Genomic DNA, 26,791 nt, shown 5'->3' on the forward strand with positions numbered 1-26,791 from the left:
GAGCAGGGCCGAGTCCGGCATTCGTGTCTGTGGACGCATTTGTGTCGGGAGCGCGCCCGCATGGTAACCCCCTCGGGAAAGTGCTTCTACTAGGGGGTTATCTGATGAGGGGAGGAGCTGAGAGAGCCACCGAGGGACCCCATAAGAGGATGTTCGGGGTCACTCTGTGCAAAACGAGCTGCACAGTTGAGGTAAGTATGACATGTTTGTTATTTAAAAAAAATAAATAAATCCTTTACAATCACTTTAATATGGATTATATTTATGCCTATTCTACTTTAAGCTGGGCACACATGTGCAGATCTTATTTTCATATGCATGATTTGATATCTAGGTAGGAGTCACTCAATAGGTGTCCCTAAATAGGGGTTTTGGGTCATTCACAGTTTATAGTTACTCACCAGGTGTATATCCCCAGGGCTCATAATAGGATGGGAAGACCCCCAGATGACACCCTCGGACAAACTCCTCATAGTCCATTGGTAGGAGTGGGCTGGTGGAAGAGAGGAATTCTGGGTGCACAATGACCTGCGTGATAGAAAGTGTCACATACAGTATAACTCCATGATCATAAATTGTAATTGTCTGCTATGGGTTACAGCACAGCACAATGACAGGTCCTCTTCCCTGAGCACTTCAGTAAACCAGCCATGTATTGTATTAATGAGGTGACTGGAGGATAATTCATTTGCTTAATTTGCAGTCAATGATTGCTGGAAAATGCACTCTATTCATCTCCCAATATTCTATATTTAGTGTGGGATAGTAGAATTAAAGGGACGGGATAGAAATTAATATACACCATGGAGGCAAAACATCAAATGTAACAGCCTGGAACGTTTTCCCTATTCTGACCAACATGAGAATCACTTCTGTGCATCTCACAGTCATCTGTCATTTCTAAATATCTGCCCAAGATCCACATTATTCAGCCTCTGCCACATGCTCCAGCAATCCAATATTCATTATATGAATTTGGATTTCTATTGATATATTTTCCTGTCTATATATGTGAGCAGATATGTCTGGAGCTTTTTGGAAGTGAATGTTAATATCCTGAATGAAAATTAAATAGCATTTCCTGGATCATTGGTCACATCATTACACATACTTATCACACTGACCTTTACTCTATCCGTCCGACTGTTAAACAAACCAAGTCTTCTGACAGTGTTGAGGATCGGGTCTGTCGAGTCGTCCACCATATTGTGTGTCGTGATGGGGGGCAGCGACTGGCGCTGTGATGGAAAATAAAGAGAGAAACTTTAATAGCGCTGCAGGGAATATTCAGCATAGTCATAGATATACTATATTTAGATGAAGAACTAATACAGGACATTAACGCAGACAGCTGGGTGTCCCAATACAAAATATTACTAGACGTGAGGGCAATTGAGGGTTTTAATTTCCATAAAATGTTAACAAAAATCAGATTTCTGCAAAATGTCTTCATTTTTGTAAAATGTATTGGAGTGAAATGTTGTTGAAATTAAGATGTTTTTTAAGGTTGCAATGGGCCTTGAGGGGTTGATTTACTAAAGGCAAATAGACTGTGCACTTTGTACTATGCAAGTGCAGTTGCTCCAGAGCTTAGTAAATGAGCAGAAGCTCTGCTGACTTCCATCATCCAATCATGTGCAAGCAAACATGCATTTTTTTTAATTTTCCTTGCATGTCATTGGCTATTCTTTGCAAAGCGAACCTTTACCCCATTTACTAAGCTCTGGAGCAACTGTATATACACAGTTACGTAGTTCCGAGATGTGTATAGGTTTATAATTTTTTACTTTTAAGTTCTTTGCGGTGCTTTATTCTTTTTATATTTATAATTATCTTTAATTAGTATGTAGCTTCGTGGTCCTGTGAGATACGACATTTCGTTCTACCGTATGTCCTCATGTGTAATAGAATGACAATAAAGCTTGACTTGACTTGACTTATGTGCCCCTTTTTAGCCGTATTATTTTACTTTTTTCACAGAAAGGAAAAATAGACAGCAGGAAAAAGTAAAAAAAAAAATTGAAAGACAAAATGACAATCAAATATACATACAAAAACAAAAAACAGTTAAAGTGGATGTAAACGCAGAAGGTTTTTTTTTATCTTAATGCATTCTATGCATTAAGATAAAAAGCCTCCCTCAGCCCCCTAATACTTACCTGAGTCCCATCTCGATCCAGCAATGTTGCACGAGAGACTCAGCTGTCCAAGACCCCCCCCCCTCATTGGCTGAGACAGCAGCGAAGCACCATTGGCTCCTGCTGCTGTCAAAGTCAGTGAGCCAATGACGAGAGAGAGGGGCCAGGCCGTGGCTCCGTGTCTGAATGGACACAGGGAGCTGCTAGGGTTGCCCCGTCATCCCTTTAATCCAGGATACACATGAAGTACACAGGTTCTGAGGCTGATTAAGGTGGTAATTAAACTCACTTGGTGCCTTATCTGCATTAAAGTGGTTGTAAACCCTTACAGACCACTTTGACCTACATGTAAGCCAAGATTAAGGCTTACCTGTAGGTCCAAGAAATATCTCCTAAAACTACACGGTTTAAGAGATATTTGCAAAAGGACAGGCACCGCTGTCTACGGCGCATGCGCTGTAGACAGCGGTGCGCAGGCGCACTGAACATGCCACTGCTAACGGCGACATGCCGTTAGTGGCGACTCCCGTGCGCATGCGTGGGAGTGACGTCATCGCGGCTCCGGCCAATCACAGCGCCGGAGCCACGATACCCGGATGGAAGATGGATGCTCTGTAGCAGAGGGGACAGCGGTGACATCGCAGGCTCCTGTGTCAGGTAAGTGACACATAATGGGCTACTATGCGATGCATAGTAGCCCATTATGCTTTACCTTTGCAGGGAAACAAAGAGGAAGTAAACCCGAGAAGGGGAGGATGTGGGTTGCTCCGTGCAAAACCACTGCACAGGGCAGGTAAGTATAACATGTTTGTTATTTTTAACAAAAAAAAGTAGACTTTAATATCACTTTAAGTAAAAAAAATAAACTACCATAAATAAACCACCCCTAAAACAGCTCCTTCAAACAAGAAAAAAGAAGATTTAATTTCTTTTTCAAAACAAACTTCACAAGTAGTCTAATGAGCAAAACTGAGAGTTTTGCTTTGGTAGCAAAATTGAAAAATAATTAAACTCACTTGGTGCCTTATCTGCATTAAAGTGGTTGTAAACCCTTATGCCGCGTACACACGGTCGGACTTTTCGTCTACAAAAGTCCGACAGCCTGTCCGACATACTTCCGACGTACCTTCGGCGGACTTGCGGCAGACTTTCTTACGAACGGACTTGCCTACACACGACCACACAAAAGTACGACAGCCTAGTACGCGGTGACGTACACCAAGTCCGACGAGACTATAAAACGGAAGTTCAATAGCCCGTACGACACCCTTTGGGCTCCTTCTGCTAATCTCGTGTTTATCTCGTGTTAGTAGAAGTTTGGTGAGAGACGATTCGCGCTTGTGAGACTCGTATTTTTCAGTTCGTTTTAACTGTTGTTCAGTCTGTGCTTGTGAGGTTTGTATCTGCTTTTCAGTGCGTTTGGTCAGTTGGCATTGAGAAATCTTTGTTTTATTGGCCGCTCGTTCCTGATTTTCAGGTCGTTCTTCACAGGCCTTGCTGTTCTTCAGTGCGTTCTGTTTAGTGCGTTCTGACCAGCCGACCGTTTTGAAGCCATGTTACCTGTACGTACTCGTCGTCGAGCTCGTGCATTGTATGTGCTTGGTGCTGTAGTTTATTCTTCAGCCCAAGACCAGTCCATGAACAGGGCGAGGAGGAGTTCATGGACCAAGAATTGGTTGCTTCAGCGTGACCAGTTCTGTCACATGCCTTTGCTCCGTGAGATCCGTGAGAATAATCCTGAGGATTTCAGGAACTTTCTCCGGATGACGGACCCCGTTTTTGACCGTTTGTTGGCTTTGCTGACCCCCTATATCAGCAGGCAGGATACCTGCATGAGGCAAGCCATCACTCCGGAGCAGAGGCTGGTCGCTACCTTGCGGTATTTGGCCACAGGGAGAAGCCTGCAGGACCTTAAGTTCTCGACAGGCATCTCCCCCCAGGCTCTGGGGATCATTATCCCAGAGACCTGTTCTGCCATCATCCAGGTCCTGCAGAAGGACTATATTAAGGTAAGATATATTTCTTTTATTAGCATCACATGTTCTTTTATGTAATCTTTGATAATGTAATGTATTTCTTGCTTCAAACACTACTTACCATCATTGCAATATAGTGTGAATGTCCCCTTTTTATCCTCACACATGCTGGATTTTTTTTCCTGTTATTTTTTGTCATGCATGTATATTTTCCTTCAATAACCTCCCCAGCATGAAGTGATGGGAACATATCCACCTAGTCTACTCATTTTGAATGTATTTTGTTTGAGTGTATTTAGTGTGCTTATAATTAGCAATTAGCTAGATTTCCCAACCCCCCCCCCCCCCCCACCTAAACTCACTCCAAATAGTGTGCTGCTAAATAGCAATTATCTAGATTTCACACCCCCCCCCCCCCCCCCACCCTCGTAAAAATTAGCTTGAATGTTCTGTGGTGTTGATTTGTCTAAAGCAAATATATGTTGCACTTTGCAAAATGCATGTGCACTCTACAGGTGCATTTGTTCCAGTGCTTTAGTAAATGAGCAGAAGCTCTGCTGATTTCCATCATCAAATCATATGCAAGCCTCAAAGTGTTTTAATTAATTGCCCTTGCATGTGATTGTGTACTCCTTGCAACATGAATGCCTTTTTACATTACCTCATTTACTGTAAGCTGGTTAGCAACTGCACCTGCAGAGTGCGACAACTGCAGTCTTGTAGCCTTTTTAGTCCCTAAATTCCTGCGTGTCCTAAAAGTAATCTTTTTTAGGGATTTCACAACCCCCTAAAATGTAATCAATGTTCCATCAGAGGGGGTGAGCAATCTGATAAGTGTGCCTTTCCATATTAGTTATTCCAGAAGAATTAAATTATTGAATGTTATACTGATGCTGGGGAATAATGTTTTTAATTGTCTAATTTTCTTGCAATGTTAGCTTCAAAATTAATTGATTTTGGTTTTCTTGTTTGATTCCCCAGTTTCCTTCAATGCCACAGGAATGGCAGACTGTGGCATCCCATTTTGCCAGCCGTTGGGACTTTCCCAATTGTGGAGGGGCTATAGATGGGAAACATGTCCACATTGTGCCACCACCCCATTCGGGGTCATACTATTTTAATTATAAGGGGTTCCACAGTATTGTTTTAATGGCGGTGGTGTCGGCACACTATGATTTTTTATATGTGGACGTGGGGAAGAATGGCCGGATGTCGGATGGAGGAGTATTTGCCCAGACGGAGTTCTGCCAGCGTCTCCAGAGTGGTGGCCTGGGATTGCCACCTGATGCGGATAACGTGGAAGGACTCCCCTTTGTCTTCATTGCCGATGAAGCCTTCGCTCTCAGCAAGCACCTCATGAGGCCATTCCCCCAAAGAACCCTCACCCCGGAGAGGAGGGTTTTTAATTTCCGGCTGGCCAGAGCTAGAAGAGTGGTTGAGAATGCGTTTGGAATTCTGGCCAGCCGGTTCCGCCTGTTTCAAACAGCCATTAATTTGGCGGAATACAAACTTAATTTTATCATTTTATCGTGCTGCATTCTGCACAACTTTTTAAACAAACATTCTCAGAATTATATAGGCACAGTTGGGCCTGAGGCCGGACAAATAGATGCCAACCTTACGGGCCTGGATACTGTCCGTACTGGCTTGGCCCCCCAAAGTGCCCGTCAAGTTAGACAGCAATATGTTAATTATTTTATGGGTAGGGGGGCCATTGCAATGGGCCAGGATATTTAATTTTTTACAATAAAAAAAATATTGATGAAATCTTGCATTATATTTATTGCTTGCCTTTCTTTTGGGCTGTCTCCTAGGTTATGGTCGAGCAGTTGTAGTGCCAACTGTATTTTAATTTTAAATGTCTAAATAAGCTCCATTGCCACTGTAAACAACTTTTTTACAATTATAACCAAACTGATACTGAGCCTTGAAATAACAAACCACACATTTATTTAATTCCTATAAGGAGATGTTTTTATTAATGGTTGTTATGCATTCAGTTCTGCATTTAGTATAAAATGTTCATAGACAAAAATATAATGATATCTTAATAATGTAGAAAAATATAATTATATTTAAATATTTATACCTAATCCACAAAAATATATTTTAGGCTTTTTGATTTTCGCAAACAGGCTTTTTTTTTTTTTTTTTTTTGGTTTTTTAAAATCAAGTTTATTTTTTTTTTTTTTGTCTTTTTGAAAATCAAGTTTTGTTATTTTTTTTGTTTTTTTGAAAATCAAGTTTTGTTATTTTTTTGTTTTTTTGAAAATCAAGTTTTGTTATTTTTTTTGTTTTTTTGAAAATCAAGTTTTGTTATTTTTTTGGTTTTTTTGAAAATCAAGTTTTGTTATTTTTTTGTTTTTTTGAAAATCAAGTTTTGTTATTTTTTTGTTTTTTTTTAAATCAAGTTTTGTTATTTTTTTGTGTTTTTTAAAATCAAGTTTTGTTATTTTTTTGTTTTTTTTAAAATCAAGTTTTTTTATTTTTTTGTGTTTTTTAAAATCAAGTTTTTTTATTTTTTTGGTTTTTTTAAAATCAAGTTTTTTTTTGTGTGTGTTTTTTAAAATCAAGTTTTTTTTTTTTTTTGTGGTTTTTGAGAAAATCAAGTTTTATTTTTTTGTGGATTTTTTAGGTATTTACGAGAAACAGCCCTCCTTTTTTCAATTAGGTTAAACAGCCATTTCTGTTCAGCCAAAAAAATAAAGATAAGGCCCAGAATGGGGTCAGCAAAACAGGAAATGAAGGACATGATTGATGTTTTGGGGTTTCAAAAAGGGCATTTAGATTCGACCCAAAACATCAATCATGTCCTTCATTTCCTGCTGCATACGATCCAGCCGATTACGCATTTCATCGATGTCCTTATTCCAGGCCATTATTTGACCAATTAGCCGTTGGGCACTTTCTGAGGTGAAATAGTCACTTCTTGTTGTACCTAAAGTGGAATGAAACCAAAAAATGTCTTTAGAAATATGCACACATACATAGTTTACCTTACCATAATAAAGCTGTTGTCTCAGACACTGACCTGGTGGGGTGCCCATGTAGCATAATTCCTCCACATCCTCGGGGGTGGCGCTGTTGCTTGAATCAAGCACAACCAGATCCCCTAAAATAGAGTAGACAAATTACATTAAACAAAAAGCAGCCATGCATAGATTACCGTAAGCTGGTGTGTCAGACACTCACCTGGTGGGGTGCCCATGTCGCCCACCTCTCCTTCCTCCACATCCTCAGTGGGACTTGGGCTGATTTCCCAATCATGTTTGGCTTGGGGTGGACTGTCTTCTTGTTGGCTGAGTGATTTTTCCCCTATGTGAAACAAAAAATTATTAATCTACTTAGCACACAGATATTTTAGTACATAGTAATTTTCCAACATTTGTAGTGAAGTGGTTTGTGTAGAGTTCCTATTTTACCTCAATATTTAAAATTATAAAGACATATCGTATAGATAGATATCTAGATATCAATATCTCAAAATATAGTTAATAATCTTTTGATCTCTCTCTCTCTCTCTCTCTCTCTCTCTCTCTATATCTGGAACAAAATCTATAAATATCTAACTAAATGTAAAGCAAAAAAAAAAGATAACTTAAAATATTCAAAAAGAATGTTTTACATTTCTATATCTATCTACCTATCTCTATATTTCTCTCTCTCTCTATATATTTCTCTCTCTCTCTCTCTCTCTCTATATATATCTCTATATATCTATCTATATATATAGATATATATATAGATATATAGATATATATATATATAGATATATATATATATATATATATCTATATATCTATATATATATCTATATATATCTTTATCTATCTATATCTATATATCTATATAATAGATATATATATAGATATATATATAGATATATATATATAGATAGATAGATAGATCTATCTATAGATATGTAACGAAGTTTATTAAAAGATCGTTTAAAACGATGAACAAAAAAATCGTATAGGAAGGAAAAGCACATGGAGCAGTATACAAGGTAATAAACACAAGAGAAAAACACGACAAGTACTTACTTTTTTTAAGAACTTTCCGGATACGTCTGTATTGATCCGGCTCCCTGAGTTTCAGGTCAGACCATCTTTTTCGAAGTTGATCCTTGGAGCGCTGGACCCCAAAAGATGCCTGCAAAGTGTCCACGACCTTCGCCATTATTTTGGCCTTGCGCAAATTTGGCCGTGCGTACGGCCCATACTTCCCATCATAGTCGTCTTTGTGAAGAATGGCCACCATCTCCACCATCTCTTTAAAACTCATATTAGAGGCCTTAAATCTAGGCCTCACAGATTTTGTTGACGTTCCAGCCTCCGGGCTGTCTCCACTACCTGAGGTCGTCAACATGTCAGGTGTCTCCGCCATTATTTACTCCACTACGCGCCGTAACAAAAAATGGGCGGAGAACATGAGTTAAAATCGAACGTCAGGGGCGGGCGACGCAGGCGGAGTTTCACACATGCGTAGTATGTAAAGAGGGCCCTTGCGCACGTGTCGTACGTACGTTCTGTGCGTCGAATTAGGGGGCGGAGAACATGAGTTAATTTCGAACGTCAGGGGCGGGCGACGCAGGCGGAGTTTCACACATGCGTAGTATGTAAAGAGGGCCCTTGCGCACGTGTCGTACGTACGTTCTGTGCGTCGAATTAGGGGGCGGAGAACATGAGTTAATTTCGAACGTCAGGGGCGGGCGACGCAGGCGGAGTTTCACACATGCGTAGTATGTAAAGAGGGCCCTTGCGCACGTGTCGTACGTACGTTCTGTGCGTCGAATTAGGGGGCGGAGAACATGAGTTAATTTCGAACGTCAGGGGCGGGCGACGCAGGCGGAGTTTCACACATGCGTAGTATGTAAAGAGGGCCCTTGCGCACGTGTCGTACGTACGTTCTGTGCGTAGGTGATAGTGGACCAGGACGTTACAAAACGAAGGTAATTTTAGATATATTTTTTTTTTTGGGTTTTATGGTCATGACTTTGTAGCAAGCGGCCTATATGGCTTGATAGATTGATGAGGCCTACATAGGGAGAAGATGATGAGGGGTTAGCAGAAACCTATAATAAAAGTGTTTTTTGTCTTGTGACTTCATCTTTTCCAGATATAATGAATCCCCTATTTAAGGATCCAGAGTTCCTTACAGCTTTTATTTCTAAATATCGAGAGATGAGGAATTTGTGGGAGGTGAAACACCCTCAGTATTATGCAAAGCATGTGAGGAAGTCAACGCTGGAGAGACTTCTGTCCTTTGTCCAGGCGACCATCCCGGAAGCAACAATGGAGACATTGCTCAAGAAAATTGGGGTCTTGAGGAACATGTATAAGAGGGAGCATAAGAAGATCCAGGAATCAAGGAGATCAGGAGCATCAGCAGATGATGTTTATGTACCCAGGCTGTGGTACTACAATCAACTCCGTTTTCTTGATGACCAGAATGAAGCCAGGCCATCACTTTCAACCCTTCCCTCCACCCTTCCCTCCACCCTTCCCTCCACCCCAGCAGAGGCTGATGAGGAGCAAGCTGGGTCTTCCATCCTGGATGAACCAGATATGACCATCTGGAGTCAGGTAAATTATTTACTGTACTAATATTAATGATGTTAACTGGATGTTATAATTGTCTAAAATAATTTTGCACTCAAAATTGTGTATACATATCAATTGACAGTAGTGGCTAAATATGTTTGGCACCTGCTTGAAATAATTAGGGTGTCTGATTAGACTCTTTTATTAAAGAGATGTATTCACATTGAATTTGCTATTCATGAGAAGCAAACTGTGTGTCATTGATGAACCCAAAAAAATATACTCAAACTATTGTCCTTTTTTTATACACAGGATGAGTCCATCCAGGAGGAATGTGGGGAAAGTGGCAGGCAGGAGGAGACCGGGCCCATGGACAGCCTGGAGGAGGCCGGATTCACCATCATCCTGGAGGAGGCTGGGCCCAGTGTCAGGCAGGAGGTGGCTGCTCCCAGTGAGGTGGCTGCTCCCAGTGAGGTGGCTGCTCCCAGTGAGGTGGCTGGGCCAAGTGAGGTGGCTGGGCCCAGTAGGAGCCTGACCGAATCCCAAGTGCCTCCCCTCCACCTTCCCAAAAAAAGGGCCAGGAAGGGGATGGTCACACAGGACGCATCCCTGCGCCTCATGCAAGAGGCCACCCGTTTTTTAAGGAGCCCCCCCGAAGCGGAAGAATCCTATGGCTGCTACTTAGCCAGCAGGCTTCTTCAGATGGATTGGGAGCAGCGCCTCATTTGTGAGCGCCTATTTGGGGAAACAATCCATAAGGGGCTGCAGGGCACGCTAACACAAAACACCCAACTACATGAGGCAGCCCCCCCTCCTCCTCCTCCTCCTCCTCCTCCTCCTCCTGCCACAACTGAAACACCACAGCCACAGCCTCCAAAGAAGGCTACAGGGAAGGCTGCAGGGCAGCGTGGAGGAAAGGCTGCAGGGAAGAGAAGAAAGTGATGACCTGGGTTCAGTCTGGTCTGACAGAAGACGCAGGCTGTTGTAGGACCACAGTCTGGGGACATCTAGATCATCTGCTGGTGCTGTTGATCTCTGGGATTCTTGGACCAGATTGTGCTCCCTCTTATATGGACTCCGCAAGATCCCAATTTTCTTGTACACCGACTTTTGCCAGCGTTGACTTCCTCTTTATTTTATTTTGACCATGAATAAATGGATCTTTTTTGAGTTTAGCAAAAGACTTTATGTGTTTTCTTTTAAATCATTGATTTTACACACAATGTTAAATTAACAAGGGACAACAATCTCATTGAGTTTGGAAAAAACACACCAAAAATACATTACTAATGTTAATAATGTTCAAGTGGTAAGTCTTGAAAATAAAAAAATTTACATAACCAAAAACGGTGCTTTGGGTTAACTTTATCTAAAAACTAAAAAATAATCACTATAAAAAAAAACTAGAATAATGGGTTCTTTGTGGTAACTTTACAAACCTAAAAAAAAAAAAAAAAAAAAAGGGGAAAAAGTATTATTAGTATGGAAACATTGTTTTTAAAATGCATACTATATCATTCATGAGATCAAAGAGAAAAAGAATCCAGAAATCAGTTCAGGAGAACTCTGATTATGAACAGCAAAACACCTTCGTTCTTTAGAGCATTCGTAAAGAAGAAATAAAATGCGCTGCATTCAACGATCAGAGATTTTGCAGCGTGATGAATGTGCTACCTACAATACGAACACTAGTTTTACTAGACCGAGTGCTTCCGTTTAGTTTTTGCTTATGAGCATGCGTCGTTTTTTTGTCCGTCGGACTAGCATACAGACGAGCGGACTTCGGGGTCCGTCGTAGTTACGACGTAAAGATTTGAAGCATGTTTCAAATCTAAAGTCCGTCGGATTTGAGGCTAAAAAAGTCCGTTGAAAGTCCGGAGAAGCCCACACACGATCGGATTACCAGCCAGCTTTAGTCCGTCAGCGTCCGTTGGACTTTTGTAGACGAAAAGTCCGACCGTGTGTACGCGGCATTACAGACCACTTTGACCTACAGGTAAGCCAAGATTAAGGCTTACCTGTAGGTCCAAGAAATATCTCCTAAAACTACACGGTTTAGGAGATATTTGCAAAAGCACTCACATCCCAGGAACCCCCCCACTGGCCCGTGACACCCACATCCCCCGAGAGCACGCAGATGAAACTACTTTACATGCTGGTTTTTAGCAACTCAAATGTGAGTGTTTTTATCTATTGTAATAAATATTTTTAACATACACGCTGCACTTAGAGGGCGCCGTCCTTCTTTCTTTTTATTGTTCCAGAGCTTCTTATAGCTTTTATAGACTGGCTGCCTTCCATTTATTCAGCATCATTTTATCCTTACATGGACTAATACCTGAACTTGTTGTGAAACATTAACTACCACCACCAAGTTCCCCCTCTCAGGAACCCCCAACCCACCCCCTTCCCCCCACCATTTTTAGTTATATGTACTTGGCTACATCCATTGTGTGCCATATTAACCCCTTGATCGTTTATTTATCCACTCAGAACAGGCCTCGCCATGGTTGACCAATGAAGTTGAGTGCACGTACTCAGCGTCATATGCAGAGGTTGTCTTTGGGAAATAGACGTATTAGTGCTGCCGGCATTGCTGCAGAGGTTGAAGGGGTGGGGGGTCAGCCTGTTCGTGCTCAGACCATATGCCACACACTGCATCAAATTGGTCTGCATGGCTGTCATCCCAGAAGGAAGCCTCTTCAAAAGATGATGCACAAGAAAGCCAGCAAACAGTTTGCTCTAGACAAGCAGACTAAGGACATGGATTACTGGAACCATGTTCTGTGGTCTGATGAGATCAAGATAAACTTATTTGGTTCAGATGGTGTCAAGCGTGTGTGGTGGCAACCAGGTGAGGAGTACAAAGACAAGCGTGTCTTGCCTACAGTCAAGCATGGTGGTGAAGTGTCATTGTCTGGGGCTGCATGAGTGCAGCCATCACTGGGGAGCTACAGATCCCAGAGAGAACCATAATTGCCAACATGTACTGTGACATACTGAAGCAGAGCATGAACCCCTCCCTTCGGAGACTGGGCTGCAGGGCAGTATTCCAACATGATAACGACCCCAAACACACCTTCAAGACCACCACTGCCTTGCTAAAGAAGCTGAGGGTAAAGGTGATGGACTGGCCAAGCATGTCTCCAGACCTAAACCCTATTGAGCATCTGTGGGGCATCCTCAAAAGGAAGGTGGAGGAGCGCAAGGTCTCTAACATCCACCAGCTCTGTGATGTTGTCATGGAGGAGTGGAAGAGGACTCCAGTGACAAACTGTGAAGCTCTAGTAAACTTCATGCCCAAGAGGGTTAAGGCAGTGCTAAAAAATAATGGTGGCCACAAAAAATATTGACACTTTGGGCCCAATTTGGACATTTTCACTTAAGAGTGTACTCACTTTTGTTGCCAGCGGTTTAGACATTAATGGCTGTGTGTTGAGTTATTTTAGGGGAACAGCAACTTTACACTGTTATACAAGCTGTACACTCACTACTTTACATTGTAGCAAAGTGTCACTTCTCCAGTGTTGTCACATGAAAAGATATAATAAAATATTTACAAAAATGTGAGGGGTGTACTCACTTTTGTGAAATACTAATATATATATATATATATATATATATATATATATATATATATATATATATATATATATATACACACAAATACATTCTTCTGTATTTCTTTATTGTTTTTCATGCGTTTGTTTTTCTGATGAATTTTCAGAACATAAAATACGTTTCATTGGCAGAACATTTAACATAAATATGGGGTAGGAGCAGTAAACAATGACATACATCTGAAATTGTAGCACAGGTACACGTAACAAAGGAATGGTTGATTCAGAAGCACGCTACACACAGTGGGGGTTATTTACTAAAGGCAAATCCACTTTGCACTGCAAGTGCACTTGGAAGTAAAGTCACTGTAGATCCGAGGGGGATATGCAAGGAAAATAAAAAACAGCATTTTAGCTTGCACATGATTGGATGATAAAATCAGCAGAGCTTCCACTCTTTTCAGATCTACCCCTTAGATTTAGAGCGACTGCACTTTCAAATGCACTTGCAGTGCAAAGTAGATTTGCCTTTCGTAAATAACCCCCAGTACTCATTGTGATATGTTGTACTGCAACATCAGACGTTGCAGTGTTCTGCCAGTCATGGAATGGGAATATTGAGACAGGAAGATAAGACAGAAAAGAAGAGAGAAGGAATAGGAGGAGGTAGTCCAATACCTAAGTAAATACCATCAATTAATTACAGTCGGCAGACAGTAGTTCATTGAATCATGAAGTAGTAGAAATATATTCAGGAGCCCCAAATTTCCACGAATTTAGGATATCTCTCATACAAAGTAGCAATCAGTTCTTCCATTCTCTTTAGGAGCTGAATTTCATGCACCCATTCACAGCTTATTTTTATTTATTTTTTTGTGTTTACTGAAAGTACACATTACTTTCCATTTAATGAAATGCGTAGTTTAATTCCAGGGCTATACAAATACTCTAAACATATTAAATGATCTTACCAGGCCATTCAAGAATAATTATTTTTATTGTTTATTTCATTTCAAAATTACTTTAGACATTATTAATACCTTATCATTATTATTTAAGTATTTACCAGTTATTGACTCAAACCCCTATCAACCTCCCTTACTGTACCCCAAATAGAGAATAAGACACAGTGGGGGTTATTTAGGAAAGGCAAATCCACTTTGCACTACAAGTGCAAACTACAAGTGCAAAGTGCACTTAAAATTGCACTGAAAGTGCACTTGGAAGTGCAGTTGCTGTAGATCCGAGGGGGACATGCAAGGAAAATAAAAAACAGCATTTTAGCTTGCACATGATTGGATGATAAAATCAGCAGAGCTTCCTTCCCCTCATTTCAGATCTACCCCTCATATTTACAATGACTGCACTTCCAAGTGCACTTTCAAGTGCACTTTGCACTTGTAGTTTGCACTTGTAGTGCAAAGTGGATTTGCCTTTAGTAAATAACCCCCAGTAAGCTACCCTTCAGTTATTACTTGAATATGTTTTTCTGATTGTTTGTAAACTGACATGTTTATATAACCTGGCATACTTTGATATTTGCTAAAATGTCATTCTGTAAACTCTTATAAACATTCAATAAATTTTGATTGTGAAAAAAAATAAAGAAATGAAAGGCAAAACACTTGTGTATAGATATAAATACATACATTATAAATACTTTTTTCCCCTTTGATTGCTTTTTGTTTTTTTAGTGTGAAAAACCCCATCAAGTAACAACAAAACCCAGAATAAAAATCAAAACACAAAGAAATATAGATGATCACACCTGTGTGGAGTATATCGCCCGCTTCATGATGGTCAGGTCATCTCTGTCCAGGATCTTGCTCAGATCAGGAATTTCTCCTCTGAAGAGAAGATTTCATTATGTAACAAAAAATTAAAAATAAACTTCAGATAACACACCCCAACTACACCTGGCCAGACCCCCTCCTGCTATTACAGACCCCCCCATAAACTCTACTGGAAGTTCAGATCCTGGCAGGAGACAAGTACTGGACTGCCAGGGGGGAGCCTGTCCCGCAGGTTAACCAGGATTCTTAACTCTGTTATAGCTGATCCTGGTGACATCCCAGGGGAAGCACGTGACCAAATATTTCATTCTGGAGAACAGATTTTGATGTAAGTTTTTGATAATTTGCTGAATTGTAACATTTTTATTTTATGATATTTCCAGCACATATACAATATTTCTGTTACTAGTCTCACTTTGAAAGTGTTTATTTCTCTGTTAATATAGCATTTATCACTGTAGTATACAATTTGTCTTTGGCTTGAGGTTCAAGGTTATCGTTAGGAGTTAAAAGTTAAATTGGCACAAAACAAAAAAAAATTTTTTTTTTTACATCAAGTCTGTTTACTGTTGTTGTCAGGCTACTGGTAGCTCAAGGAGCACATCTTACTCCATGAATCCACAGTAGTACAAAGCCCCCGGCCGCAACCTGTGTGTATCAACCACGGCTCAAAGTGAGAGTACAAGCTTCAGCTACAGTCCCCGTCCATTGACCATGCCCCACTAACGTGTTTCACCCTGATTGGGTTTAACCAATTGAGCCCAACTAGGCTGAAATGCATCAGTGGGGCTTGGTCAACGGGGCAGGAGTACTGAGTCTGTACTTTCACTTTGAGACATAGTTTATACACATATGCCGCGTACACACGGTCGGAATTTCCGAAAACAAATGTTCGATGTGAGCTTGTTGTCGGAAATTCCGACCGTGTGTAGGCTCCACTGGACATTTCTTGTTGGAATTTCCGACAAACAAAATTTTAGAGCTGGTTCTCAAATTTTCCGACAACAAAATCCGTTGTCGTAAATTCCGATCGTGTGTACACAATTCCGACGCACAAAATTCCATACATGCTCGGAATCAAGCAGAAGAGCCGGCTATTGAACTTCATTTTTCTTGGCTCGTCGTACATGTTGTACGTCACCGCGTTCTTGGCGTTTGGCATTTCCGACAACATTTGTGCAACCGTGTGTATGCAAGACAAGTTTGAGCCAACATCCGTCGGAAATAAATCCAGGATTTTGTTGTCGGAATGTCCAATCGTCTGTATGCGGCATTAGAGTGAGGCCCGGGGATTTGTATTAGAAAAAAAGAGAAAAAAAAGCTTTCATTTGAGAAACGAAACAAAGGAAGAGAGAGATAGAAGGTACATTCTACTTATTATCAAAACCACAAAAGACTCCGCGCTTAGGACAGATAAAGAAAAAGAAAAAAGAGAGAAAGATAGGAATGATATAACAGAGGGGAGAGAAAAGAGAAAAGAAAGAGGGGGGAAGGGGGGCACCCAAAAGAGAGGGCCAGGAAAGGAAAGAAAAAAAGGGGGAAAACCAGTTTAGAGAAAAGAGAAGAGAAGGACTGAGAAGAAAGTGTGCTGCCTCCCCTAATTTGGACCCACAAGGGGCCAAAAAATTGTGAAAAAGTATTGGTGGGGGTTATGGCGCTCCCTTAAGGGGGGTATATAAATAAATAAAGTGCAATCTCTGACAGTAGTCCAACGTGCTCCAACAATTGATAACAGATGCAAACCAATAGGAGAAAAAAGTGATATTGATAATAAATGAAAAAAAGATTGCACATGCACTTTATATATTAGTACAGAATTGGTCAGCAATTTACAATTGATCAATACTTCACAGTTTCCCACTATATGTGGATGGGATGTTTTCTAATAATACTTTTTATTTTATTTTATTTTTTCACTTTTTTGATGGTACTATTTAATGTATGGGCAATGAAATTTGTGTACACTAGTGTTATTTAACTTTCTGTGTATTGCATTATCCACTTTATTTATTTATATACCCCCCCTTAAGGGAGCGCCATAACCCCCACCAATACTTTTTCACATTCTACTTATATTTAAATATAGTGAGGTTAATTTACTAAAACTAGAGAGTGCAAGTCTGCCCATTTATACACAATATATACTGTATACAGTAAATATACAGTATATATGTATATATATATATATATTTTTTTTTTTTTTTTTTTCTTTTTTTTCTTTTTTTTTCTTTTGCATGAGTATATAGATCTATGCTTGCTCCAGCATGTTTAAGTCCACTTACTGTTTACTGGCTCACTACCCCCCGCTGAAAGTCTATTCCAAGCATCAACTACTCTTTCAGTAAAATATTACTTTCTAAGACTAATTTTGAACTTTCCTTCTGCTAGTTTGAGGTCATGTCCCCGTATTCTTGATCTTAGCTTCATACTGAAAATATTGGCCTCTTGAACCTGATTCATCCCCTCCATGTATTTAAAGGTTTCAGTCATGTTCCCATTCCTTCTTTCCTCAAGACTGTACATATGAAGTTCCTGCAGTCTCCCTTGATATGTTTTATCCCTCAGATCTTTCAGCATTTTTGTTGCCCATCTCTTGACTTGTTCTACCTTGTTCAATATTTTTTTGTTGGTGTGTTCTCTAGAACTGGACAGTAGTTAAAGTGTTATATTATATTATATTGTATATTAATATATATTTAAATCTGACCACAAAAAAATCTCTAAAAGCTTAAAGCTTTAATATTGCTCTTAATTCAAAAGTAATTTAAACCTTTTCTATATTAGCATCCTTCATTTAAATCATGCCTGGTGATCCTTTCATAGCTTTGTGTTTAGGCACTTCCTATTATAGAATTAAAATGCTTTGTATCTCCTGCATTGTCACCACCAGGTAGGAAACTACAAGTGTCTGTTTCAGCAAACATTACACAGGCATGGTCCACTACAATCAGTTAGCCCACCCCAAGGAATGCCATGCTGCCATTGCTGGAGTGCATGTAGACAGGGGGTGGCTGTAAAGAAGTTGCAGGAGATCAGCAGCACTGAGATGTAACAAAGAATGAAAAAAGGAATTTATGGAAAAATGGCAAATGTTTATCATACATAGTGCACAGAGGAAGCTAAATCTGGGTTTACATTTACTTTTTAGAGATAGATGAGGAACAAGACTGAATTTACTGTTATACGTACTTCAACAATGCTGCATACAGTTTCTTTCCAAACTTCTCCTTCACTGCCTGAGCTGTGTCCCTGGAAAAACACAACAGAAGTAATAATAATAATGATAGTGTGTGACTGTGGTGGGACATTAGAGTGTAAGCTCTTCCGGTGCAGAGACTTATGACTGGCTCCGTGTTCGCTGTACAGTACTATAGAATATATCAGAGTTATATCAATGTTTATTAAAAATAATAATGATAATAGTTTGTGATTGGACATTAAGCCCTTCCTGCTGCCACCTACTGGCCCTTTAAGAGGTTCTAAATGCCAGGACGCGGAGGCGAGCATTCCAATCACGTGACCATTGTGATGGGCTATTACAGCGGTCACATGATCAGAAAGCTCCCGATCATAAGTATGCATTGGGAGCTTTACGGTACCTGCTGATCTCTGTGCTGGGAGCACTCAGGGTGCGTGCTCTCAGCACAGAAAAATGTTTACATAGGGCCGCATATATTCGCCCTTTCAGCGTTAAAGCCCACCCAATGAGAGGCCCCATAAATGAGTACAGACAGAGGGAAGAGGTTAAGATGTAAGCTCCTCTGGTACAGAGACTGATGTGAATTTCTCAGTGTTCTCTGTACAGCACTATGGGTTATTTCAGAGCAATATAAATGTATAATAATAATAATAATATTAATAATAATAGTATATAATAGAATAATAATCTGGTGCAGAGACTTATATGACTGGCTCAGTGTTCTCTGTACAAGATACCACAACACAAAATAAGTGGAAGAGTCCTCACCAGAGCTGTTTCCTCACTGCTTGACCTTTCAATGTCTCCACATTGAAATTATTTGTCTTTGTTGGCATTATAAAAAACACCACAACAGTCACATCACTTCGATGAACCTGAAAAACAAGGAAGAGGTTCTAAAACAAATGGCACACTTTACAATGTGGCCTTGTGTTAAGTCCTGACATTTGAAGGACACAGACTGAATAATTCATCAACCTTTTATGGGTCCTGGATCGCTCCTCCTCTGTGTTCCCACTATAAAATGATCTATTTATCATTGTTAGAATATGCATTTATGTTGAAAAATTCAGCAGGTAGGGAAGAGCCGGGTACTGGAGTCCCTTAGAGAGGTAGGAAGCATACAGTGGGGAAAATAATTATTTCATCCCCTGCAGATTTTGTATATTTGCCCACTTACAAAGAAATGAAGCGTGTATAATTTTAATCAAAAGTGTATTTTAAATGATAAAGACAAAATATCAACCAAAAATCCAGAAAAAACACATTAAACAAATGCTATAAATTAAGTTGCAGTTCAGTGAGTAAAATAAGTATTTGACCCCCAAGCAAAACATGACTTAGTACTTGGTGGAGAAACCCTTGTTGACAACCACAGAGGTAAGACATTTCTTGTAGTTGGTTACCAGGTTTGCACACATCTCAGGAGGTATTTTGGTCCACTCTTCTTTACAGAGCTTCTTTAAATCCTTAAGGTTTCTTGGCTATCTCTTGGCAACTCAAAGGTTCAGCTCCCTCCATAAATGTTCTATAGGATTAAGGTCTGGACACTGACTAGGCCACTCCATGACCTTAATGTGCTTCTTCTTGAGCCACTCATTTGTTGCCTTGGCAGTATGATTTGGTAATTTTCATGCTGAAAGACCCATCCATGACCCATCTTCAGTGTTCTGGCTGAGGGAAAAAGGTTCTCATCCAAGATTTTACAATACATGGCCATTGGCCCCTAAATGCGGCAAAGTCGGCCTGTACCTTTAGCAGAGAAACAGTTCCTAAGCAAAATGTTTCCACCTCCGTGCTTGACTGTAGGGATGGTGTGAGCTGATTGATTGCTACCAACTACTGAAAGACATACACTATACAGAGACCGAGATTTTTTTGGAAGTACTATTAAGCATTTCATCAAGAACTTTAATTATCGTGTTTATTCACGTTTTTGCACTGGACTTTTGAAACACCATCTCTTGTGGATACTTTGTTTGGCACTCACTATTTTATGTTTGCAATATATCATATTCCACTTTATTTATGAATATATATGATATAGTTCTCTTTGCTGATTATTTAGGAATCATTGTTAGATTTAGCACAGCTCCATTAATATAATATTATACTGTTGATGTATGTGGTGACACTACTGGAGTTGGCACCTTTATCCATTTGATCACTGTACACATTTTGGTTATTTTATTTTTCAAATAATATTCACATTATTAATCATACACTGAGTAGCACATAAGTTCACCCATTTTCTTTTCAACTCAATTTTACATTTGTATCATGTGTTTTTTCTGGATTTTTTTGGTTGATATTCTGTCTCTATCATTTAAAATACACCTATGATAAAAATTATAGACCCTTCATTTCTTTGGGCAAAAGTGGGCAAACTTGCAAAATCTGAAGGGAAGGGGATCAAATAATTATCTCTCCACTGTATGTCTATGAGGATCTCATTTATCCAGGTCATGGTATTGTATATCTAATATTAGTTAGGCACATTCAAATGGCCTTGTTCTGTAATCCTGAAGACTTTTCATAGCTTATCCAATATACTACTTCAGGTTAATAGGACTGAAAAAAGTGGCTTGGATAAGCTGCAAAACATCTTTACATTAAAAATCAAGTCTACTACAAGAAGCATCAAATATCTTCTTTAGGTGTACTGACTAATTAATCCCACCCTTTATTGCTGGTTGGAAATATGAAATAAAAGGACATCTTTCTTTAAAGTAAACTTACTTACTTAAATAAAGCATGCAATAAAAAATTATGTAAGCAGATATGATCTTCACTGAAATCCTGTCAGGGCTGGGCTCCTGCTATTTATTAGCAGCTATTTTCTTTCAGGCTCCATTCACACCTTGGCGCTGCGTTTTGCGGGCAGAATCGCCGCGATTCTGGCCACGATTTGGAAACGCCCTTGCGATCCCTGCTATTTTGAATGGCACCAAATTGCGGTAAAATCGCGGTAAAAACACACAAACCGAATCGTGGAATGCCCGACAACCAAAAGAAGCTCTTGTACTTCTTTTGGGCGTCGAGCATTCTGCAATTATGCTTGCGGGTTTTCACCGCAATTTTGCCACGATTTGTCAGGCAACAATTGCGGCAAAATCGCGCCGCAATTTGGTGCCATGCAAAATAGCGGAAGGGCATCCCGTGATTTGCGGCGTGATCTTTTCAACTTTTGGCTTCATTGTTTGTTTTATTTGTAACCATTAAATATTTAAAGGCGAGCCTGGGTCTTTTATTCCTTTTGTTTGTGTTGATACATTGTTATATTCTGCCCCACATCCCGGAGATTCAGAAGACATAGTGGTGCTCTGTCTCTGAACACTACGCAGTCTGCGTCACACAACCGAGGGCGCTGTGCGTCTTTGTTGAGGGATCTCTCTGTCTTGCTCACTGATTAACTTTGTGATTCTCCCCTCGGCTTAGTCTTATCACTGTGGCCTCTTTATATATCAGAAAAGCCGGGCTCGTGGTGGAAGGCAGGATCCTTAAGTATCCTGTGCTGAGTTTTATTCACACCACAATATTATTGACTGGAAAATCTGCATTGTATTTCTTTTGTCATGGAGGACACAGGCTAGTCAGTTCCATACTGTCTCTAAAAATGCTGCTATGAATGAAGATTTTAAAAAAGTCAAACCAAGAAAGAGAAGAATCTGCAAGCGCTACAATAAATCTAACAGATCATCATGGTATATCTAAGCCAGCAGCAAAAAACTGTCTGATTGCTTTGGGTCAGAGCTGGACAGAGAGAATAACAATGATAGAAGGGTATCTGGTGTTGTGTACAATCTATTATACTGCATTTTTCTATAACTGCATTCTCTATCCTACACACGTCACAAATAGGGAGGAGCACTGCTGGGATCAGGGCCACTAAAAAGGCAGTACAGTCATCCCTCCTGTACCAGACCCCGGTCCCATCAGTTCAAAAGGGGGGCCCGGGCACCACTGCCTTACTGACAACTCTTGTGGCACCCCCTGTAGCTTTGCCGGCTTCTCCTCCTTTTTCTTCCTCCCACTGCACTGCAGGGGGATTGGTATCTGCATTCCCACCCCCCTGCTGTCTGGGTCTTATTTTGTGCCCCCCTCTCCTGCAGCATTGCCAGCTTCCCTCCTCTCCTTCTAGCAGCTGCTGAGGGCGCACAGGGGGATGTTTCAGGATGGAGAGCAGGGGGTGTGCAGTAAATACAGTAAAACCTTGGACTGAAAGTAACTTGGTTTGAGAGCGTTTTGAAACACAAGCAAAATGTTTTAATAAATTTTGACTTGATAAACGAGCAATGTCTTGATATACAAGTAGCGTCATGTCACAACTGAGTAAAAAAAGAGAAGAGAGACACCTCTAAGTGTAGCAATATGGTTACATTTAATGAAGGTACAACATTTAGCAACTCACATCGTTGATGATTAAAAGAGGCACATCTGAGTATTTAGGTATCCGGGGTAAAGCTGTCCACATAGACCGTCCTCTGCACCACCATCGACCTCATCCCTTCCACTCTGCACTCCATGAGTGCTTCAAGACTCTCTTTCAGATCATTCTACTGCAGGGTAGTTTTTCTGGTCACGATTGAAGACTTACAGTGGTGAGAGTCGGCGGTGCGGAGGAGGGTCTATGTGGACAGCTTTACCCTGGATGCCTGCATTCTTAGATGTGCCTCTTTTAATCATCAACCATGTGAGTTGCTAAATGTTGTACCTTCATTAAATGTAACCATATTGCTACACTTACTACTTACTTACCCACTCTTCTCTTTTATACACTGTAGCTCCTGCTGGATTTTGCTTCTAATCCCCTTATGGAGGCTTCCATTTGTGGATGGACATTTTATGGTTACACAATCTATCACATTGCTATAATCTTTTTATATGGACTATAAACTGATAGACTTATGAATAAATGGTTGTAAAACGAATCATCTGAGTTTCCATTATTTCTTATGCAGAAATTCGCTTTGATATACAGTTGTCCTCAAAAGTTTGCATACCCTGGAAAAGAAATTGTGAAATTTTGGCTTTAATATTGAAAATATGACTGATCGTGCCAAAAAAACTGTCTTTTATTTAAGGATAGTAATCAAGTGAAGCCATTTATTATCACATAGTTTTTTTGGATCCTTTTAAATCATAATGATAACAGAAATAAAAAGTTTACATACCCTGGAATGTTTGGCCTTGATACAGACACAGAAGGTGGCACACACAGGTTAAAATGGCAATTAAAGGTTAATTTCCCACACTTGTGGCTTTTAAAATCACAATTAGTGTCTGTGTATAAATAGTCAATGAGTTTGTTAGCTCTCACATGGATGCACTAAGCAGGCTAGACACTGAGCCATGAGGAGGTAGAAAAGAACAGTCAAAAGACCTGCATAACAAGTTAATGAAACTTTACAAAGATGGAAAAGGATATCAAAAAATATCCAAAGCCTTGAATATGCCAGTCAGTACTGTTTAATCACTTATTAAGAAGTGGAAAATTAGGGGCTTTTTTGATACCAAGCCAAGGTCAGGTAGACCAAAAAAGATTGCAGCCACAACTGGCGGAAGAATTGCTCAGGATATAAAGAAAAAACTATAGGTAACCGCAGGAGAAATACAGGCTGCTCTCCAAAAAGACGGCGTGATTGTTTTTAAGGGGCACAATTCAAGGATACTTGAACAAAAATGAGCTGCATGGTTGAGCTGCCAGAAGGAAGCCTTTACTACACCAATGCCACAAAAAAGCCAACGAGGCATGTCAAGGTGTTGTTGGGCATATTGTAACCAGGCTTTTTTGTGGAACTTGTACAGTAAAGGCTTCTTTCTGGCAACTTGACCATGCAGCTCTTTTTTTTTTGTTCAAGTATTATCATATTGTGCTCCTTAAAAACAACCACACCATCTTTTTCCAGAGCAGCCTGTATTTCTCCTGAGGTTACCTGTGAGTTTTTATTTGTATCCCGAACAGTTCCTATGGCAGTTGTGGCTGAAATCTTTCTTGATCTACCTGACCTTGGCTTGGTATCAAGCGATCCCCATATTTTCCACTTCTTATTAAGTGAGTAAACAGTACTGACTAGCATATTCAAGGCTTTGGATATCTTTATATATCCTTTTCCATCTTTGTAAAGTTTCATTACCTTATTACGCAGGTCTTTTGACTGTTCTTTTCTACCCCCTCATGGCTCAGTGTCTAACCGGCTTAGTGCAACCATGTGAGAGCTGACAAATGTGGGAAATTAAATGTTATTTGCAATTTTAACCTCTGTGTGCCACCTTCTGTGTCTGTACCAAGGCCAAACATTCCAGGGTATGTAAACTTTTTATCAGGGCCATTTTGGTGATTTCCGTTATCATTATGATTTAAAAAGTATAAAAAAAACTATGTGATAATAAGTGGCTTCATGTGATTGCTGTCCTTAAATAAAAGACAGTTTTTTGTCATGATCAGTCATATTTTCAATATTAGTTCTAAAATTTCACAATTCCGGCCAGAGTATGCAAACTTTTGAGCACAACTGTACAAGTGCTTTGGATTACAAGCTTTCAATTCAAGATTTTATTGTATGTTATATTTACCAGCCCCTTCCTTTCCTGAATGAACACAGTGAGCGATTGGCACTGATCACTCACGGTCCATTCATCACTGAAGCATAGTAAATTGTGTTTACTATGCTTCAGTTTGTGAATGAACAGGGAGCCTCAGAGCGCTTTCATTTACTGTCCAGTGCAGCTGAAGCTGCAGAGAAAGAGACTGGGAAATCTCTGTCCTTAGTCCCTTTCTCTTTCACCAAAGTTGTTCACCAAGCCTGTTAAAAAAAAAAAAAAAAGGAGGGGAGCTGTCAGGTAGGCTGTATAGGGCCCTGTGATTTCTAACAGCAGCCCTACCTGATATAGTGCCAGGTGGAGCCATGACAGAGGATCAGACTTACCCGCAGAAGGAAGTTGAGCCTGGAAAGAGCCTCCAAGAAAATGTCTGCCCCTTTGTTGGTGAATTCATATCGGCCGGCAATGAAGAAGAAGAGAGTCTTCTCCAGATTGAAATCTAGATGTCTGAACAGAGGAAGTAAAAGAAATACAACTGCATCTTTATTCGATTCAACCTATGGATAACAAAAGATGTAACCATATTTTTATTACATGCATTCTATGGGTTTAAAGAGATACAACTGTATCTTTATTAGACTCATCACATGGATAAAAAGTACAAAACTTTGTACATTATGCTTCACAAGACCTGAAATTTATAACAACTCAATTTCTTTGTATCAAACCACTATGATGTAGTGTTCATGTTTCATGTTAAAAACATCTCCAGGTTGCTATATTTGGGGGTGTTTGTGACCCAAGAACATGATTTGGCATCCTCTGACATAGTAAAATATTGGGGGCACAGTGTCGTCCAGAGCTACAGAGGAAAAAGATTTGGGAGTGCCTATTCAAGATGATTGCAAAATGAGCAAACAGTGTAGCCAGGCAGTGGGGATAGCAAGTAAAATTAATGGGTGTATCACTAGACTGATCCCCAGCAGCTGAAAAAAGTGGTGAAAGAAATGTAATGTGTACAGTCTTGAGTAGGGATGGCGAATGGTTTGGGCACATTCGCCGAACAACCGAATTATCAGGGCGTTCAACTGTTTGTTCGGCATTGAAAGCCCTGATTGGCTGAAGCAATGAAAGTTTTGCCCAGTCAGGGCACATATCACTGTCAGAGCCATGATTGGACGCTGTCATGATGACTCTTTCCAATCATGTCTCATTGCTGTTAGTTCCGCTCCACACCATAAAAGTATTCTTTCAATAGTGGCCATTATCAGTGTGAAATCGGCGTGGAGTGAGAGAGAACAGGGCTTTGTTCAGTGCTATTAGACAATTATGTCCTGTACACACGATCGCACATTCCGACAACAAAATCCATCAGATTTTTTCTGACGGATGTTGGCTCAAACTTGTCTTGCATACACACAGTCACACATAGTTCCGAACGTCAAGAACGTGGTGACGTACAACACATACAAGGAGCCGAGAAAAATGAAGTTCAATAGCCATTGCGGCTCTTCTGCTTGATTCTGAGCATGCGTGGCACTTTGTGCATCGGAATTGTCTACACACGATTGGAATTTACGCAAACGGATTTTGTTGTCAGAAAATTTTCGATTAAGCTCTCAAACTTTGTGTGTCGGAAATTCCGATGGAAAAAGTCCGATGGAGCCTACACACGGTCGGAATTTCTGACATCAAGCTCCGATCGCACATTTTCCATTGGAAAGTCCGATCGTGTGTACAGGGCATAAGTGTGCTATAGTGTGCTATTCTGATTCTATTGTCAGTGTAGAATATCAGTTTAGTGTGAATCTAGGAATAGTTCAGTGTGAGTGTAGTGCAACCATTCATCTTTACATTAGTGTGAATGTAGAGATAGTTCAGTCATTGTGAGTGTAGTGCGACCACCATTCATCTTTACATTGGTGTGAATATAGGGATAGTTCAGTCAGTGTGAGTGTAGTGCGACCACCATTCATCTTTACATTAGTGTGAATGTAGGGATAGTTCAGTCAGTGTAGTGACCGTTTAATGCTGTATAT

The 26,791-nt window shown here is 40.1% G+C and overlaps 1 protein-coding gene across 1 annotated transcript in view; it reads right to left on the reverse strand.

Annotated features, from left to right (window-relative positions):
- The window catches only part of GYS2 (glycogen synthase 2), a 134,717-nt gene that overhangs the window by 22,441 nt on the left and 85,485 nt on the right, over nt 1-26,791 (reverse strand). The window contains exons 7-12 of the mRNA XM_073621421.1: nt 25,139-25,259; nt 18,978-19,084; nt 18,200-18,259; nt 14,986-15,064; nt 1,125-1,238; nt 402-528 (exon numbers count right to left, since the gene is read on the reverse strand). Of these exons, the coding sequence (XP_073477522.1) occupies nt 402-528; nt 1,125-1,238; nt 14,986-15,064; nt 18,200-18,259; nt 18,978-19,084; nt 25,139-25,259 (608 nt within the window). The remainder of the gene's footprint in view (nt 1-401; nt 529-1,124; nt 1,239-14,985; nt 15,065-18,199; nt 18,260-18,977; nt 19,085-25,138; nt 25,260-26,791) is intronic.

The sequence above is a fragment of the Aquarana catesbeiana genome, linkage group LG03, assembly GCF_042186555.1.
Source record: "Aquarana catesbeiana isolate 2022-GZ linkage group LG03, ASM4218655v1, whole genome shotgun sequence".
NCBI lineage: Eukaryota > Metazoa > Chordata > Amphibia > Anura > Ranidae > Aquarana > Aquarana catesbeiana.